The sequence below is a fragment of the Clarias gariepinus genome, chromosome 24 (genome assembly GCF_024256425.1).
Source record: "Clarias gariepinus isolate MV-2021 ecotype Netherlands chromosome 24, CGAR_prim_01v2, whole genome shotgun sequence".
Classification (NCBI taxonomy): Eukaryota; Metazoa; Chordata; class Actinopteri; order Siluriformes; family Clariidae; genus Clarias; species Clarias gariepinus.
Genome location: NC_071123.1, coordinates 8,762,031 through 8,780,003, shown reverse-complemented (window position 1 = coordinate 8,780,003; position 17,973 = coordinate 8,762,031). Strand labels below are relative to the sequence as shown.

The window sequence follows — 17,973 nt, the reverse complement described above, 5'->3', positions numbered from 1 at the left end:
ATGACACTCATGAGACCAGAATATCCTTATATGAGCACATGACATTTTCTTCCAACTTCATTGTCTATCTTTGTGCCGTCCATATTAGGACTTCTTTTGCCAAACTTCTTCCTAGTTGAAGACATAGACTAAATTTATAGTTATCAGCTATAAATAAAAAGAAACAGTCTGTAGAAACTGCAAGATACACAACAGCAGAGTCCGAGTCTTAGGATAATATATTTGTGGTGATACTCAGACTTTAACATTTATTTAATTTAATACAATTCAGTTTTATTTATTAAGCGTGTTTAATAATCAATGTAGCGCAGTAGTAAAGTTCTCGCCCTGTAATTGCCCAATTCCCGGGTAATGCTGTAACCTCTCGCAGCCCGGGGCCTAGAGAGAGCTGACTGAGGAGGGGATAATGAGAAGTAATTAGTGCTCCCACATTAATCACAGCTCTACAGCCAATCAGGAGCATCTGTGAGTTCATACAAGTGGAAGGAGCAAATGGCGCTGGCCCCCAACGGTGCATGAGCGAGCAGTTTGAAAAAGATGCGGTTGACTGGCGTCACATGGTTCGGAGGAAACATGTAAGAGTCTAAGGAGTCTAAGTGGTAGTAGTAGCCTTAATGTGGGAGCCCCCTAGTGACGGGGAGGAATGGGACACGACTAAATTAGGGAAAAAATCTGGGAAAAATCTTAAAAAAAGAAATAAGAAGAAAGAAATTATATGTTTATATAAAGAAATTATATGTGTTTATACTTTCATCATTAAACATAGCTATGGTTTTTACTGTTGATTTTTTACCACCAACTTCACCAACTTTTCCATGCAGGAAACCACTTTTTTTTTTTAAACCACATTTCTTTGACAAAGTTGATAGCTCAGCACTATTCTTCCAGATTCGACTGGAAGGATTCCTAACCCAATTCAAGTTATTTCACATCTGTTCTGTTCTGGTTAGTATCATTCATTTAGGAGTGTTAAATTGTGTTGTTTTATAAAAAACACAACTTTCACCAATTAATGTTATTTGTTTCAATCAGCAGATAAAAGAGTTTATTCTGATTCCTTGCAACAGGTTTGAAATTAATTTTAAAAAGGTTAGACAGCCTTATCGTTGAAAAGCTTCACGTCTGTAAACTTACCATGAAGAAAAGAGAGCAAGTAACATTAATAAAAAGAAAAATCAATGTAAGTCATGCATTGTAGGGTGATTAGCATTTTTAAATTGTACATAGTGTATTATTGTACTGTACAGTATGTGCTTGTAGGTTGCCTACAGCAGGAAGTCTGGCAGTAGGTCATAGAATATTGCAGACATTTTCTTTTTTCTTTCTAAATTCTTTCATTTTTGTAAAGCTGCTTTGAGACAATGACCATTGTTAAAGCGCTATTGAAATGAATTGAATTGAATTGAATTGACATCTATTGGCGAGCATCTGAGTCTGGGGTGGCACTTTTGCTCTCCCACACTGATCATGCACTGGAAAAGGATTGTATACCATCTTCCTCCAAGTGTGTTACATTGCTCCCTAACGGTTTGTGCGTCAGGCAAGAGTGCTAACCACTACACCACCGTGTCGCCATCCTTAAGACAACGGAGGAATTAAACATTGAGAGGAACCCTCTTGTAAGCTTTACGGTCTATCTGTACAGAGTGTGTCAGAAGTATCATCAGTATCATCAGTGGAACCTCCTAGTCTTTTTCTTAAAATCCTTATGCTTTTCTAACCCTTTTTAATGCCATTCTACTGTATATTAAATGTATCACAATAGGGTTAGGGTTCGTTAGGGTTTATAAAAAAAAGTAAGTAAAGACTAAATTGATGTTGTGGGTCAATATATATATATATATATATATATATATATATATATATATATATATATATATATATATTGATATATAAATATAAAGCCGTGCTGCAACCTCAACACTCTTAAAAACAGTTACATTATTTAACATGCAAGGGACCTTCTCCAGGCTAAACATCCATATTAATGAAGCTAACAATGATCATCTGTTTTTGTTGCACTAATTTGGAATGCAATGTTTTTTCTTAAAGACATCTTTCTAAAGGCCCGGGCCAACCAGGTTATGAATCTTCATGTTTCACACTTTTCTTTTCTTTTTTTTATTAAACTTTAAGTATAACCAAGGGGATTTCATGATTCCTAGGTAATTGTTTTTGGGAGTATCCACCCTAAGACTCACCAACAGTTTAATCTATGAAAGTTGGAAATTTTTTATGGAATATTCACTTCTGCTGAAAACTTGCTTAAAGAAATAGAAAAAAAAAAAAAGTCAGCTCCCCCTACCAGCATTTGATATGTGCATATCATACATAACTAGGCACATACATAACTAGATAAATTAAAATTTTAAAGAAAATATATCAAAATACCCAAACAAACATAATCTTTATTTTTTCTACATAATTTGTATATTTATTCCACATTACTCTAAAAACTAGCACCATGCCCTTGCACCACTAGGGTTGAGGGGTCAATTTCCACCTCTGGTCTGTGTGCTCCATGTTCTCCCAGTGTTTGGTGAGTTTCCTAAGGGTACTCTGGTTTCCTCCCACAGTAATATAAGAAAATTATTAAGATACTGATAATCATCTGGTGGTCTCCAGGTATTTTATTTTAAGCAAAATAGAACCTGTATTCTCCTGTTTTGTGCAGATTACTGTTTTAAGTCTTATTTTAAGTAATGTTAGTCTGTTTTAATTGTTGGGGCCAAATTTTTTTATAGAAAAACAATCACTTGAACCAACTACATCAATGGACTACAATGGAAGACAACTTACTTTTTTGAGTAGTGAAAAGTTGAGCTAAGTCAACCCTAGAGAAATATAATTAATTGGGCCCACAACCAGTACTACTTGAGCTGACTTAAATATTTGAAGTACAAGTTGAGTAAGTTGAATAAATAAATTGTGGATGGATGCATACAATCAGACCTAAGCAAGGATACAGAATGTGCTTTAAAAATAATAATTATTAATTATAATTAATTAATCCTATTATTATTTTTTAAATAGTATTTTATTATTGTTTAGTGTGGTTTATACGAAACTCTGCTAGGAAAGTTTTAAAGAAATCCAAACAGCAAATCCATAAAACAACATAAAACAAAACAATAGGTAATTAACAGTCTTAATTTTTGTTCTATTACTGTATCTACTTTGGGGAAAGCTATGAGTACTTAAGAACACCCACATAGGATGGGAATTTTTTGCCCTTGGGTAAGTTAGCGCTCCGTCAGAAACAATCAGCTCCTGATTACTCATTGCACTTCCATGCTGTTTGACCTTCTGGAACCACACCCAACTTTGGAGTTTTGTCCTTTCATGTAGTGCCATTTACTGATTGGCAATGTTTGGAGCATGCCTCCCACACATACTGATCATCTTTGTACAAAACAACTTTACCAAGTCATCTGATGTAATTTGGTAAAGTTGTTCCTGTATAGTTTAAATGTATTCCTTTCCTTAAAAAAGGAATGAGTGTTGTTCAAATAGTGACCATCATCGGCAATCATGTACATACATTACAAAATTCCACCACAGCATCAGCATCATGTTTTCATTTGATACTCACAGTATATTGTGTTCCTCCTATTAAAGAAGAAGTTACTGTTTGTTTTTTGTGAACACTTGATCTCTTCGAAATCACTACTTATATTTAGACCTAATTAAAATCGTTTACTCACTCACTCACTTACTCACTCACCCATCGTGTATACCCATACTGTATTCAGGGTCTAAAGCCTATCCCAGGAAACTTGGGCACGAGGCGGGGTACACCCTGGATAGGGTACCAATCTACAGTATTGCGGTAAAGTCATTCAATTTCATTTAAAGTCATTTTGAAGCTCTTATTTGAAGTAGCACTATATACGATTGTGAGTAGTGATCTCTCAGGAGTATGTGAGAGAGGTTACTGAAGCTTTTTAGTAGCCTGTAATTTAATATAAAGAAAAGGAGAGATCATTTACAGATGACTAAACACTTGAAGAATTTGGGAAACTTTTTGGTTCATTAGTAGTGAGGGAAGCATGTTGTAAAAGTGACTTTATTGAGCTGTACGACCTTTTGAATGGAAGTACGTGCAAAGATAAGAAAAAATGGGTGTGCTTCCTGTAGTACACATTTGCAAAAATAATGAGTAAAAGTGGAAAAAAAAAAGGTTAAAAAGTTGCCAGCTGAAAGTTATTACCTTGTGATTTATATTTCCCATTCTGGTTAATATGTCAATTTCCCATCAGAATGATTTCAACTCAATTCATTGTTCGTTTCATTTTGCTCTCACTGTTCATTTTCCAGGATGTTGGCTGAGATGACATGGATCCCATGTTCCAAGATCTCACTCCAAGATCTCACTCCATGTGATTGTTCTTGTGGGGTTGATAAGATGTACAGGACTTGCAGGCAATACATATATATATATACAGAAAAGAGAGCGAAATTATACACCCTTAAAGAAAATTAAAGTCATAATTTGTATGTTATAATAATATACATTAATATTAATATAATATTAATAACATTATCATATTATCATCACTATAATATTATCAATATTATGAATAAATAATAATACTAGATTTATTGCTATATGTTTTAATATATATATATATATATATATATATATATATATATATATATATATATCAATTTAGTATTATTATTTATACAAGTGTGTATAAATGTTTTTGGCTCAAAAGTTTGGGGTCACTTGCAAATTTCTTTGTTTTTGTTTAGTGATTTATTTTCTACATTCTACAACAAAACTGGAGATTTCGAAACTATAAAATAACAAATATGGGATTAGGTAATTACATAACAACAACAAAAACAACAGTTAGTTGTTATTACAAGACACAGAGGTCAGCCTTTCTGTAATAGTTCTTACAAGAACAGTAGTGTCAAGTGCATTTGCAAAATCCGTCAAGCACCATAATGAAACTGGCTCTCATGAAGGCCATCCCAGGAGGGCGAGACCAAAACCTACCTCTGCTGCAGACGAGAAGTTCATTTAGAGTTATCAGCCTGAGAAATGACCAATTAACTGCACGTCAGATTAGAGGCATTATGAAGTCTTTACAGAGCATAAGTAGCAGATACATCTCACCATTAACTGTTCAAAGGAGATTAATGCATTTTTTGGACGCCTTCAGCATTCCTTTACAATGTAGAAAGAAATAAAAATCAGGAACGATCATGGAGTTAGAAAGTGACCCCAAACTTTTAAACAGTAGTGTATATATTTATTAATGAGCAATTAGCAAACAACTAATTCAATAATGATAAGAGTTACAAGCAAGGGCTTGATACCACTTGATGCAAAAGAGCCTCCTTTAAAAGATCAGGGTTTAGGAATTTTTATTTACCCCTCTGATCTTTCCCTTTCCTTGGGGTCATTACAAAATATTTTATTCGATCACATTGGATCTGCAAGTTACTGACACAAGATTTATGCTGGATTACCTTCCTGTCGAAATCCATCCTCCGGGTTTGGGACAAGCACTGACCCCGCTACTCAAATGGGTGGGTTTGTAGTTTCTCCAGTTTCTCAGTAACTGTAATATGATGTAAGTACTGTTTATTTTTATCTTTAATTATAGTCAGAAGAGGCAGACAAATTTCATCATACGAATATTGCCAGGACAAAGAATATGTTGTCACTATATCATGCACCTCTAGGTTGGATTATTGTAATGCTCTACTATCTGTTCATCAACTAGGTGCATAAACAAGCTCTATTCACCTATAAAGTACCAAATGAATTCGCTCCACGTTACCTGAGTGAACTGCCTACTTCAATCAAAGCGTGCAGGCTGCTTGTCGGTACCTCATATTATGTAAACTACAGTAGGAGCAGAGCTTTTTCTTACAAAGTCCCAAAGTTATGAAAAAGCCTTTTAAATAATGCTTAGGACTCAGACACAGTCTCAGTGTTCAAGTCTAGACTGAAAAAACGAATTATTTAGCCAAGCACTTTGTGAATAGTTTTGTATTAGGTTAAGGTGCGGATCTAGGGGACTCATGGGCGGAGACTGTTATTGTGAACTGGTATGTTTTCCCACTCTTATTGATTACTCAGATTTGTTGAGGGTCAAGTGGCGCTGATCTATACCACTTTACATACCAGGGAGCCCTCAGGTCTGTGTTTTCCAGGCTTTTCTGTTATACTGAACTTCCACCCTCCTAACACACAGTATGACTGCAAATCAGTCTCTGCTACCTTATATCCTGTAAAATTAGGACGGTTTCCTGTTTTTTCAGTCAAGTTCCTCTAAAGGTTTCTTCCTACTGTCATTTCATGGAGTTTTTCCTTTCCACTGTTGCCCTCTGAACAATTAGGGACAATCTGATAATTATGATATACTGTGTATACTCACTTTTCCAATTAATTCATTTTTTTCTTTTATTCTGTAAAGCTGCTTTGCAAAAGGACCATTGTTAAAAGCGCTATACTGTATAAATAAAACTGAATTGAATGTATTTTTTCCCTTAAAAATGTTTAATAATTCAAAATTTAGTATAAAAGCATTTTTAATGTGTTAAACATGCCTGTATTAGATTATACAGTGCAATCTGATATTTCCGCCAGCATAACAGCCAAAAGCTAAAACCAAAAGGCAGTACTAGTATGACGTACGAGACATGATTGTTCATGACTCTAGTGCAAGCAGCTGGACAGAGATAAGACTTTCTGTTGGCTAGCAACTCATAAAAGCTCCTTCTCTATTACTAAGTCAACACAGATTTGCACAAGAGCATTTAAGAAATTTTCACAAAGCAAAAATGAATATATATAGAATAAACACACTATAAACAATGATCATAAAATGAAAACAGGTGCAAGCAGCTACATGTCTGTGGGCACAAGCACTATACAGCGCCGCCAAAACTTTGTCATCCCTCAGGACATGGTCCTCATGGTCCTTTTCTATTATATTTTATTATAATTAATAAATAACAATTATTTGATAATATTTATTATACATTTGTATGTATATGAATTTAATTACTATTAGTTATACGCAAGGTATATGCGAAAAAGTACCTTGAAATGCGACCCAGTGGCGGCACTAGAGGCAATGAAGGGAGAAAAATTGAGAGGCAAACCATCAGTGTGCCAAATTTTGTAGTGTTTACTATAAGCAAATGACATCAAATAATAATAATAATAATAATAATAATAATAGCATTAAGAGTAGAATTATATAAATTTACAGCACCTTTGTTGCCTGACCCCAAATAAATAAAAACCTATGTGCTATATTTTATAACTAAATTATATTGGTAGTATAAGCTAAAAGCTTTGTGTACATGTGAGGTACCACAGATTAGATAAGATTTATTTCTGTCATACAGTAGCATATCTTAAACAAATATTGTATTAATAATAACAAAAGGGGACTTTCCTACTTCAAGTAAAATGCATGTATACAAGTACTGTTTATAAAGCTTTTGTCGTCAGTCACTGTGTGATTCCGTATTAAAGATGTTGTTTTACATAAAACGTTATGCCTGTTGGATACTGGGATTGTATTTTTTTACAGTAAGTAAATCTAAAACACGCAGAATGAGTGAATCTAAATAATCCATCCATGCATACAGTACATCCATCCATCATCTATACCACTTATCCCGCGTAGGCCACAGGGGGCCTCATGTGAAATCCATGCTTAAAGACAGGACGTCAGACTCCCAAATTGCTGGCTATGAAAGTAACACAAGGTGCACCACAGTTTGTTTTGTAAAGAGTTTGGTAGTTGCTGGGTTTGGGTGATTAATCATGTTTTCTTTAAAATCATATGGATGGCTGAACTTGTGGAGTCAATGACTCAATTAGTGAGAACTGTTTTGGAGCAACATGGGACGTGCACAATATTAGACCGCAGTGGCATTCCATAAAGTGACTTGTTTCAGCAGGATAATGTGCTTAAAGAGGGCGTTTAAACCCTGCGTTACTACGGAAAGTGTTTAAGAAGGGTCTTCAAGAGGTTAATGGGCCACTAAATTTCCCAGACCTTAATCATATTGAGCATCTGATTAATTATGATGATTAGTTTGATAGACATAGATACAATATAGATACATAGATATAAGCTTGGGCTTTTACTCTGCTATCCCACAACACAAAACATTCTATTGTTGTTGTTTTTTTGTTTTGTTTTTTTGATAGCTTCTAATAAACAAGCCGACAGTTAGCTTGGTAACTCATTCAGTATTATAGCTGGCCACTTCTCTGACCAGCATTCGCTCAGTTTGGGAGGGTGGCACGACCTGAGTCGTTCTACCTGGTCTCATATTTAGTTTTCTGAGATTTGATAGATTTTACAATGCATTTAGGAATGTTCAAAGCTTTGCTGGTCTTTTTTTTTTTACTTGTTCAAGTCAATTCATGAAAGCAACATTTACCTTTAGCAAAGGATTCCCAAAACAAATACTTATTATGTTTATATGATTTATTGCTTTTTTTATATGTGGAAATATTACATTTTATCATTTCTTTAAATGTTCTTTAAAAAACCCTGTTTTCTTTACTCATGTCATTCTTTTTTAGCATAGAGTATCTTTTATTCACTGGAAAATTTGATTACAGCACTTAATTTTACATGGCAAGAATTTCCCTTAACAAAATAATAATACACACATATCCGAGAATAATACCCATATGGAGAAAAAAACGACTCATTAATACCTGTTTGATCTGCAGTCAAATAATTAGTTTTTATACTGTTTTTTTTTTTTTTTTACTTGCACAGCACTTACAGTATAACTCTTTTTTTTTGCCACAGCGATTTACATTTTGGGGGTGAACTCTGCTGACTGCACCCAACATTTAATTAATTTTATTATTAGCTGTTATTAAAAAAAAAATGCCTATAAGTAAATGTAAAATTGCTTAGAACGGTATATACTTTTAGGATTATGAGTGTTCGATGTCTACATGAAAAATCTCACTCATGTCATTGCTCCTGTTTTTTTGCCTGTTTTAAAATGTAATATTTTTATTTATTTCATTTGTCTTCTCTTGTTTTTTCTTTTTTGTTTGTCCTACAATATTTCTGTCGATTGTCTAATCTAAATGTGTTCAAAACTTTGTGGAATGTGTTTTTACTGGCTGATAAAATACACAAACTTGCCTAAGAAAACTACGAACAATGCTAGGTGTTAGCTGCATTGGTGAAAGGCATGTCGCAACTGGACTCTGACCCAGGTGAAACTTGGCACCTGGAAGTGGGGGGGATATAGGAGATATAATAGGCAAAATTTGTCCCTGAACTTGATGTGCCAAAAAATTCACACACACTTAGATTTCAGGGAATCACCTTTAGCTTTAATCACAGCACACAATGGAGTTCAAGCATGAAAATTATTCTCCTAGAACCTCTCTGGAATGTGGCCGTGTCATCAGGGTAAAGAACCACATTGATGTGATCATTCATGGTTCACATTCAGGTCATCAGGTGACTTAACATTGCTGAGTCTTGACCTGACCAACTGAAGCAACCCCAGATCATAACACTGTCCCCAGAGTCTTGTACAGAGGACACTATGGGTGGTGGGTGTATTGTTTTATGCGCCTTTCTTCTTACTCTGATACACTCTTGAATAGGGTCAATTAGGAAAGTGAAGAAAAACAAATATTAGTCTGTTCAAAAAAATTGCAGTGTCATCATTCATCTTTACAAAGTAATGAATTTACTGTTTAAACAAAAAAAGCTTGAAGTTTAATCTTGCTTGTGCATCTCTGAACTAATACTGAGTTGTATAACCTCTCTGAGGACTTGACTTGGCTGCAGTTGCTCGATAGTTCAAGACTGGAATTTCCTACAAGTTTACCTGAGTCTCCAGTAACTACCTGGACTCCATATTCACATCAATTAACATCAACTGTTATAGCTGAACTGCCTGCCACCTAACACACTGTATAAATGCAGATCATTTACTGCTTTCTGTTTCACCCAAATGAGGATGGGTTCCCTGTTGAGTCTGGTTCCTCTCAAGGTTTCTTCCTATTACCATGGTGGGGTTTTCCATGCCACCGTCACCCGTGGCTTGCTCACCAGGGATAATCTGCTTATTTTGAATAATGCACACTTACATTCCATACAGACTTAAATAATTCTTTTGATTATGTAAAGCTGCTTTGCGACAATGACAATTGTTGAAGGCGCTATACAAATAAAATTGAATTGAATTGAATTACCCCATGCTTTCTAAAAACTGCTTCACATCTGTGACAATTGTACTACACGCCACAATTCCTCTGCATTTCTTGGTTTTGCCTCAGAAACAGCATTTTTCTTGTCAGGCCACAACTTTTCTATTGGATTAGGGTCTGGGGATTGGCCTGAGGTCCGTTCTTCGTACGTCGCTTGACACATCCGAGATGAATTGACACATCTAAGATGAGATCATCGTGCTAATTACGATCTGGCTAATTCGGTTCTTCGAGCTCACCAGTTGTTGATGATTAGTATAGCTGGATTGAGTTGTCTAGGATTATTGCGCGTTCATGCGTTGGTTTAAAAGGCGATATGCATCGGCAGTAGAAACTCTGATCACAACCCCTCCGATTGGTTGACGAAATGGAAAAAGAGCGGCTCAACTTTTATTTGTAACACGTGTTATGCGCTGAAATGCCCCCTGTCATGGATTACCCCCCTACATAATCGCTATCAAATATTATATTAGAACATAAATTTATAGGTTAATGGTTTACAAATTACAAATTACATGAGACAATAAAATAAAATAAGCAATATGAAAATAAATATGTTGTATATGAAAAAATAGAAATATTATGTATAGTTTTATATTGTTTATTTTATAATAAAATTAGTTTCGTTCAATTTATCATTATAAAATATACATTTTTAATATATATATAAATATTTATTAGCATATTTTTATGACAAACCCCTGAAAAATAAATGTTACAAAATAAACATTATACAAGAATTTGTATTAATGGTCTTGACTGCTGTCTCGTGCCTAGGGTTTATTATAATAGTAATATCATATTTGATAATAATAAACCTATGAATTTATGTTCATATATAATATTTGATAGCGATTATGTGTGTGTGTGTGTGTGTGTGTGTGAGTGGGGGGGAGTCCATGGCAGGGGGCATATACTTTTCTTTTTCCACGTGAGTCGGTCATGCTCTTTAACCAATCAGATGTGACCTCGCCATTTCAACCAATCATAACCCGCCAGGAGCGCAGGCTAAATCCTGTTTACATGAAATAAACCTGCTCCCGAGCAGGTTCAAGCTTACGGATATGTTGCTATCACAACAAATGCTAGAAGCGCATCGAAGAACGAAACAATCCAAGATCAGGACAAATCCACAACAATTAAATCCAGCGAACTGAGTTAGCGACGTACGAAGAATGGACCCCTGGCCACTCCATAACGTTAATCTTGTTGGTCTGAAACCAAGATGCTCCTTGTTTACTGGTGTGTCTGGGGTCGTTGTCTTGCTGAAACACCCATTTTACCTCTTCGGTAAAAGGCAACATGACCTCTTTAAGTATTCTGATGTACTCAAATTGATCCATGATACCTGAAATGTGATAAATAGGCCCAACACCATAGTACGAGAAGCATCCCCATATCATGATGCTTGTCCCTCCATGCTTCACTGTGGTTTGTATTCAATGTTTGGGGGTCATCTGACAAACTCTCTGCGGCCTCTAGACCTAAAAAGAACAATCTTACTTTCATCAGTCCACAAAATATTGCGCCATTTCTCTTTAGGCCAGTCAATGTGTTCTTTGGCAAAGTGTAACCTTTTCAGCACTTCTTTTTTTCAACAATGGGACTTCTTGCTGATAGCTTGGCTTCACATAACCTTCTTCTAATAATAACAGTACTTACAGGTAACTTTTGGTGTTCTTTGACCATGCTGGAACTGATCTGAGATCTGAGTCTTTGCCAATTTTGTTATTCTTCGATCCATTCAAATGGTAGTTTTCCGTTTTCTTCCACATCTTTCTGGTTTTTATCTCCATTTTAAACCATTTAATACTGTATCATTTCAGCAGAGCGGCCTATCATTTTCTGCACTTCTTTGTATGTTTACTGTTTTGCTTATATGGCTATGAAATATACTACTACTACTACTACTACTACTACTAATAATAATATTACTATTATTACTATTATTATCATTATTATTATTAATACAGTAAGTCCCCAACTTACGATTTTCTGTTCCTGGAGAACATTCGTACATTAGATTTGTTTGTAAGTCTGACAGTGAGTCTTGTACACCTTTGACCCTAATATACAATTTTAAAAAACAACAAAAAAATGAAGTTTGGTGTTGGCTTGGATGGATGCCAATATGTCTCAGATCTGTACTGGAATGTCTTGTTCAGAATTTTTCCAAAGTTAGGATTTGAGCTTTATGGGACAACCATTTTCTATCATCGTGCTCCCAGACTGATTGAAGCTCCCAGACTCATTGAAACCACTAAGGCCAACTCATTTCGACCACACCCCCACATACAATAGATGAGACTTTGGCCATTTTATACATTCACATTTGTGTATCTGGTGCACTTTTTGCATCTACAAACGTTCATAGATCAGTGGTCAGCCTGTATAAATTATTAACTCTAATGTACGTAAGTCAGGATTTATCTGTAATAATATTAATAACAATGAAAATTAACTAGAGGTTATTATTAATAATAATAATACACTACATAAGCTTAAGAGAAATGTTGGACATTGTAAGTACACTGCCAGGCTCCCAAAAAAAAAAAAAAAAAAAAAAAAAAAAAAAATTTTAAATCCTTAGGATAATGCTGAGCTGTCAACTTCATGGAAGAAATTTGGTTAAGAGAAAAATCCTGAATGGCCATGAAGGGGTACTTTAAAAATTCTAAGGTAGAAATGACGATAGACAAAGTCATGGGATTGGAAGGCAGCTGTGTGGCTTACGTGTTTTTTCAAAAAAAGGTCAGCTGGTCTTATAGGTGTCTAGATTGACCCTATTCCTGAGTGGCTGCATGATTCCTGAGTCAGGGTTACGAAGTGATGTATCCATCATGCATAGTGCCCAAATGTAATGTGGCATAAAATGAAGTAGGCTGATGACTTGAATGACTTGCATTGAATGATCAGGTTATCACAACTATGGAGTTTCTTCTCTGACAGCTTTACCATATTCCAGGACTTAAATTGTGAAACAGTGGTTTATGGGAATCATTTTCATACATAAACTGAAGGCCAGAATCCTGATCCTAACACCACCAACAATTCTTGGCACATGCTGGAGAAGACTTTCACAAGTAGTTAGACTCTTCAATTATCAATACATGTTCCTGGCCAAAAATGACTGCAACTCTGGATAGAAATGAATGTTATGATTTTGCATAACATTGTTAAAACAATGCTGATGATGGCTTTAAAGAGGGCTATAAACAGAGCCAAAGGCAGTCCAATGAAATAGTAGCACGTACGATATTTACACAGTGCAGGAAAACAAGTTTATTCTAATAGCACAGTTTATCTGTCGCACTTGGGTTAACTCTTGTAAACTTGCCTGCTTGGTTACTCCCTAAATCCAGTTCCAAGGCATACAGAATTCTTACCTTCAAAAAAAGATTTCAAACAGAAGCAGATTCAATAAAGCTCTCTTTATTATGTTCAGGGTTCCAGTCATTCCGTATGCATTGCTTAAAAAACTTTTTTAAACAAGCATTGATTACACAGATAAAGAAAGACCAAAATGGGACAGTATGTTGTTCACAGGGAATTAAGTGGAGAAAAAAAATGAAAGATCACATTAAATATAATTGGACCCATTTTGAGAAACATTTACAAACTTTACTCCAACAAACCACACATAATGCATATCTTGCAAATGTTACAGCCACACCGATTTCAAATGAAGACATTTCACTTATACTGTAGCCAAAGCCGAAACCAGTTTTTATGCAAAACAACCTAGTTTCAGGGAATAAAAATATAAGCACACAAACACACACACAAATACTACCAATTCAATCGCAATAAGCTATGGTTAGAGTTCTTTAAATAGCTTCTTGTAGTTGGAAGAGATACAGATAGAAAGTGGAATCAGTTTAAAAAAAAAAAAAAAAAAGTTATTTAGGGCACCAGGAAATATTTCATGATGCAGATGTGTTTTTAAGGCTACAAAGGCAACATACATTTAAACAGACTTCTTATACTTTATACTAATTAATTTCTTTCTCCGAATAATTTAGGTCAACACACTTTTTTAGGTTATTGGTTTTGCCAAGAATAAATAAAATTTGTAAATAGATAAAGGTAATATGGGACATATTGTAATTGAAAGGAAGAAATAGAAAAGGCTTCACTTTCACTTGTGACTCACCTTTCAAATGAGCACATATTCCTAAACGCTCATACCAAAACTGTGGGAAAATGCAAAACAATACCCGATGGACTATTTCCTGCTGGAAGGTTCATGGACAAACGGTTAATTCATGGCATTAAATCTGATTAGTGACAACAAATCAATAATTTATGACTCACCAAAATATCTAAACTGAGCAAAAAAAAAAAAAGTTATTTTAAATAACAGAAACATTAGGTTGTTTGATGTTTTTTAACCTTTATGGAACAAGTTTTCAGTGTTACTGTAAGTGATATAGATGGTAAAAAAAGAATAACAGTAAAATACCCGTGAACATATAGTAACAGCAGCCCACAAATATAAGAAACCACAAACGTATTATAAATACAAATCTGCAGCTTTTAATGTAATTAGCAGATAAATTACATTTTATTTCATGTTTGTGGGAAGATTTACAATTTCGAAAGTTGAAGATGATTCCAACAAAATGATACACAAGCACATGCACTCACTCATACTTTCACACCACAGGAAATTTGGAAACACCAATTGATGCCCTCATGTCTGTGTGCATGGAGTTTGCATTTCTCCCCGTGCTCGGTAGTCATGCTGTTTTAGGCATGACTTGAACCCTCAATCCTGGAGGTGTCATGCCACAGTCCTGATCACTACCCCACCGTACCGCCTTACTACTATTACGTTTGTGGGATTATTGCATTAAAAGCTGCAGACTTGATTTATTGAGTTTAAGGACTTATTACTGTGGACTTACAAGTAGCTATAAATCAGAAGTATAATGTATGGAAAAATTTTCAGAAAAAATTGTAATACTTAGCAAATTACAGATGTACAAGAGGTATACTTTGGACAGTATGGTATGTTCTTAGAGGACAAATGATCACTTTTAGGTCAACAATTATTTTCATTTTACATCACACTTTACAGTTTTTTTTCCCTTGAAGAAAATATAAGAGGCACCTTGGCATACGAACAGCTCATATTTTCGCTTTCGAAAGCATTTTCGGCATATGAATGAATGAACAGAGTCAAACCGCGGTTGCGCCTTCAAAACTTGCTTGCCTTATTGGAAGGACAAGCAAAGCTGAAACATATTTTTTGTGGGGGGGTTTTTTTCTCCCTTTTTTTTTCATTTTGTGAAGACGTAGCACGATGAGTGCCACTTTCTGTTTCATTTTTAAAGCAGCAGGTGCCAAAGGGAATCATAAATTAAGGTCTATTTTATATTTTACTTAATTTACACGTCTTTGTTTATACTGTATATGTCAAAAATATGATTATAGTGCTGAAAATATTGGTAACATTTTTTGGGTGGCTGGAATGCATTAACTGCTTTTACATTATTTCCAATAAGAAATGCATTTTGCACTACGGATTTTCGTTTGCCAAGGTACCACTGTAATTATGGACTGATGTTTATCCACTATATATCTAACTTATAACACATCCATATACATGTTCTAATATAAACTTTGATCTGACTCTTTAACTTAACCATTAAAATTAAAAACAAGGCAATGTCTGACACTTATTTTCCATTACCTTTTCCATTTCTACAATGCAATGCTCTAGTTTCCTGGTTCTTTTGAACGCTAATGGTCCTCTTTGATCCTCCATTTGCAATTCACATATGCCACATTTTACTCAATTTTTAAAACACAAAATCTACAGTGTTGATAATAATGACTCAAATATCTCCAGAAATGCACAAAGACACAGGTTTCACATGAAGCAGACCAGAAAAAGGATTTTTTGCATCATAGTCACATTCTCTATCTATATTTTTTTTTCTCGGAAGCTGACATCTTTAAAAAAAAAAAAAAAAAAGGCCTTATAGTTAGTTGACTTCTTATGCCTTTATGAATGTTTAGGGAAGAATGAATGAGCTGCACCTAGCTAACCCAAGATATTCATTAAATATTCCAGAGGAGTGTTCAGTTCTCTTTGAATAGTTTGCGCATGCTATCTTTTCATTACATTCCTGCAAAGAAATCCCCAAACAAACTGGACAACAGCAGGAATACATTAAAACTGTGTCATTAAGGGTAGCATTGCATCTTTACATGTGCAACCAACCTGTCTGTGCATGTGCATTTGTGTTTAAGTGTTTAGCTTAGCAGCTCCAGGTATGTGACTGGCACCTTGCCTTTCTGGTTCCCACGCTCTCCGACAAGCCAGTCTGGATCCATGCCTGGGACAGTGTAGACCGTAATAAGCTGAAAAAACAAAACAAAGCATGGCATAGTCATACATCATCTTATTCTTTTTTATAAAGAGCTGTTACTCCTTTGATGATGGAAATAGCTGTTGAATATACTTCAAACAGAAAGGAAGTGTCTTTGATCCTTGCTGGATCAATTCCACAATCTGTTCAGTTAATCGGATGGTTCTAATGTTAACTCCATATAAATCCCAAAAGCTTAACCATTCGTTCTTCAGATATCACACTAATAAGAATGTTTCAGACTCCCTGTCCAGCATGGATTGGAATAAAATTTATGTTGATGTCCTACAGTATAATTCTACAGTTAAAATTCATCCAATGGGGAGTGAGTCAGAGTCGGGTGGTTCCAGGGTATCCCCGCTCATGGAATGCCCCTGCCTTGTCCAATCTCAAAGGAAAAATTAATTGTTTGACCTGAGCTGACTGTTGTATAAAATTCCAGAACAAAAAACAAATGACAAGACAAAACAGGACAACACACAAAAAAATTAACATCAAATGAAGTAGGGTGTGAGATACTTTTAAATAAGTTACATAAATATCTGAAATCTGTGGTCTTATACAGTATATTGCACTGTGGTACTGTACACAATATTGTACAAATATTTATTGACAGTTAGAATGATGTTTAACTGTTCATGATGTAGATTGCCTAGGGAAAAAAACTGTTTTTGTGCCCGACTGTCCTAGTGTTTGGTGCTCCATAGCGTCAACCCGACGGCAAAAGTTCAAATAGAAGGTGGCTTGGGTGTGAGGGGTCTAAAGTGATATTCCGGGCAGTGCCAATAATTCTTTCAGCAGTCCGAACCGTCCTTTGTAGTCTTCTGATGTCTGCTTTCGTAGCTGAGCCAAACCAGACAGTTACTGAAGTGCACAGGACGGATTCAATGACGACTGAGTAGAACTGTGAGAGCAGCTCCTGTGGCAGGTTGAATTTCTTCAGCTGGCGAAGGAAATACAACCTCTGGTGGGCCTTTTTAACAATGGAGTCAATGTGAATGTCCCACTGAGAGATGGTCGTGGCGGCGACTCCACTGCTGTCACAGTGGTGTTCATGATGGTGAGTGGGGGAAGTGCAGGTGGGTTCCTCCTGAAGTCCACAATCATCTCCACTGTTTTGAGCGTGCTCAGCTCCAGCTGCTCGACCTGACTTCTGTATGCAGACTCGTCACCGTCCTGGATGAGGCCGATGATTGTAGTGTCATCTGCAAATTTCATGTGTCTGTAGAGGTGCAGTCGTTGGTATAGAGGGAGAAGAGCAGAGGGGAGAGAACGCATTTCTGAGGGGCTCCAGTATTGGTGGTGTGGCTGATGGACATAAATTTCTCCAGTCTCACTAGCTGCTGCCTGTCTGTCAGAAAG

General features: G+C 35.6%; 1 protein-coding gene across 6 annotated transcripts in view; it reads right to left on the bottom strand.

The window, feature by feature from the left end:
* Nucleotides 1-13,650: 13,650 nt before the first annotated feature.
* sh3glb2b (SH3-domain GRB2-like endophilin B2b) overlaps nt 13,651-17,973 on the bottom strand; it is a 58,165-nt gene continuing 53,842 nt past the window's right edge. For all 6 annotated transcript variants that reach the window (XM_053485293.1, XM_053485294.1, XM_053485295.1 and 3 more), the window contains one exon: nt 13,651-16,603. In XM_053485293.1, coding sequence (XP_053341268.1) covers nt 16,496-16,603 — 108 coding nt within the window. In that variant the 3' untranslated portion in view covers nt 13,651-16,495. The remainder of the gene's footprint in view (nt 16,604-17,973) is intronic.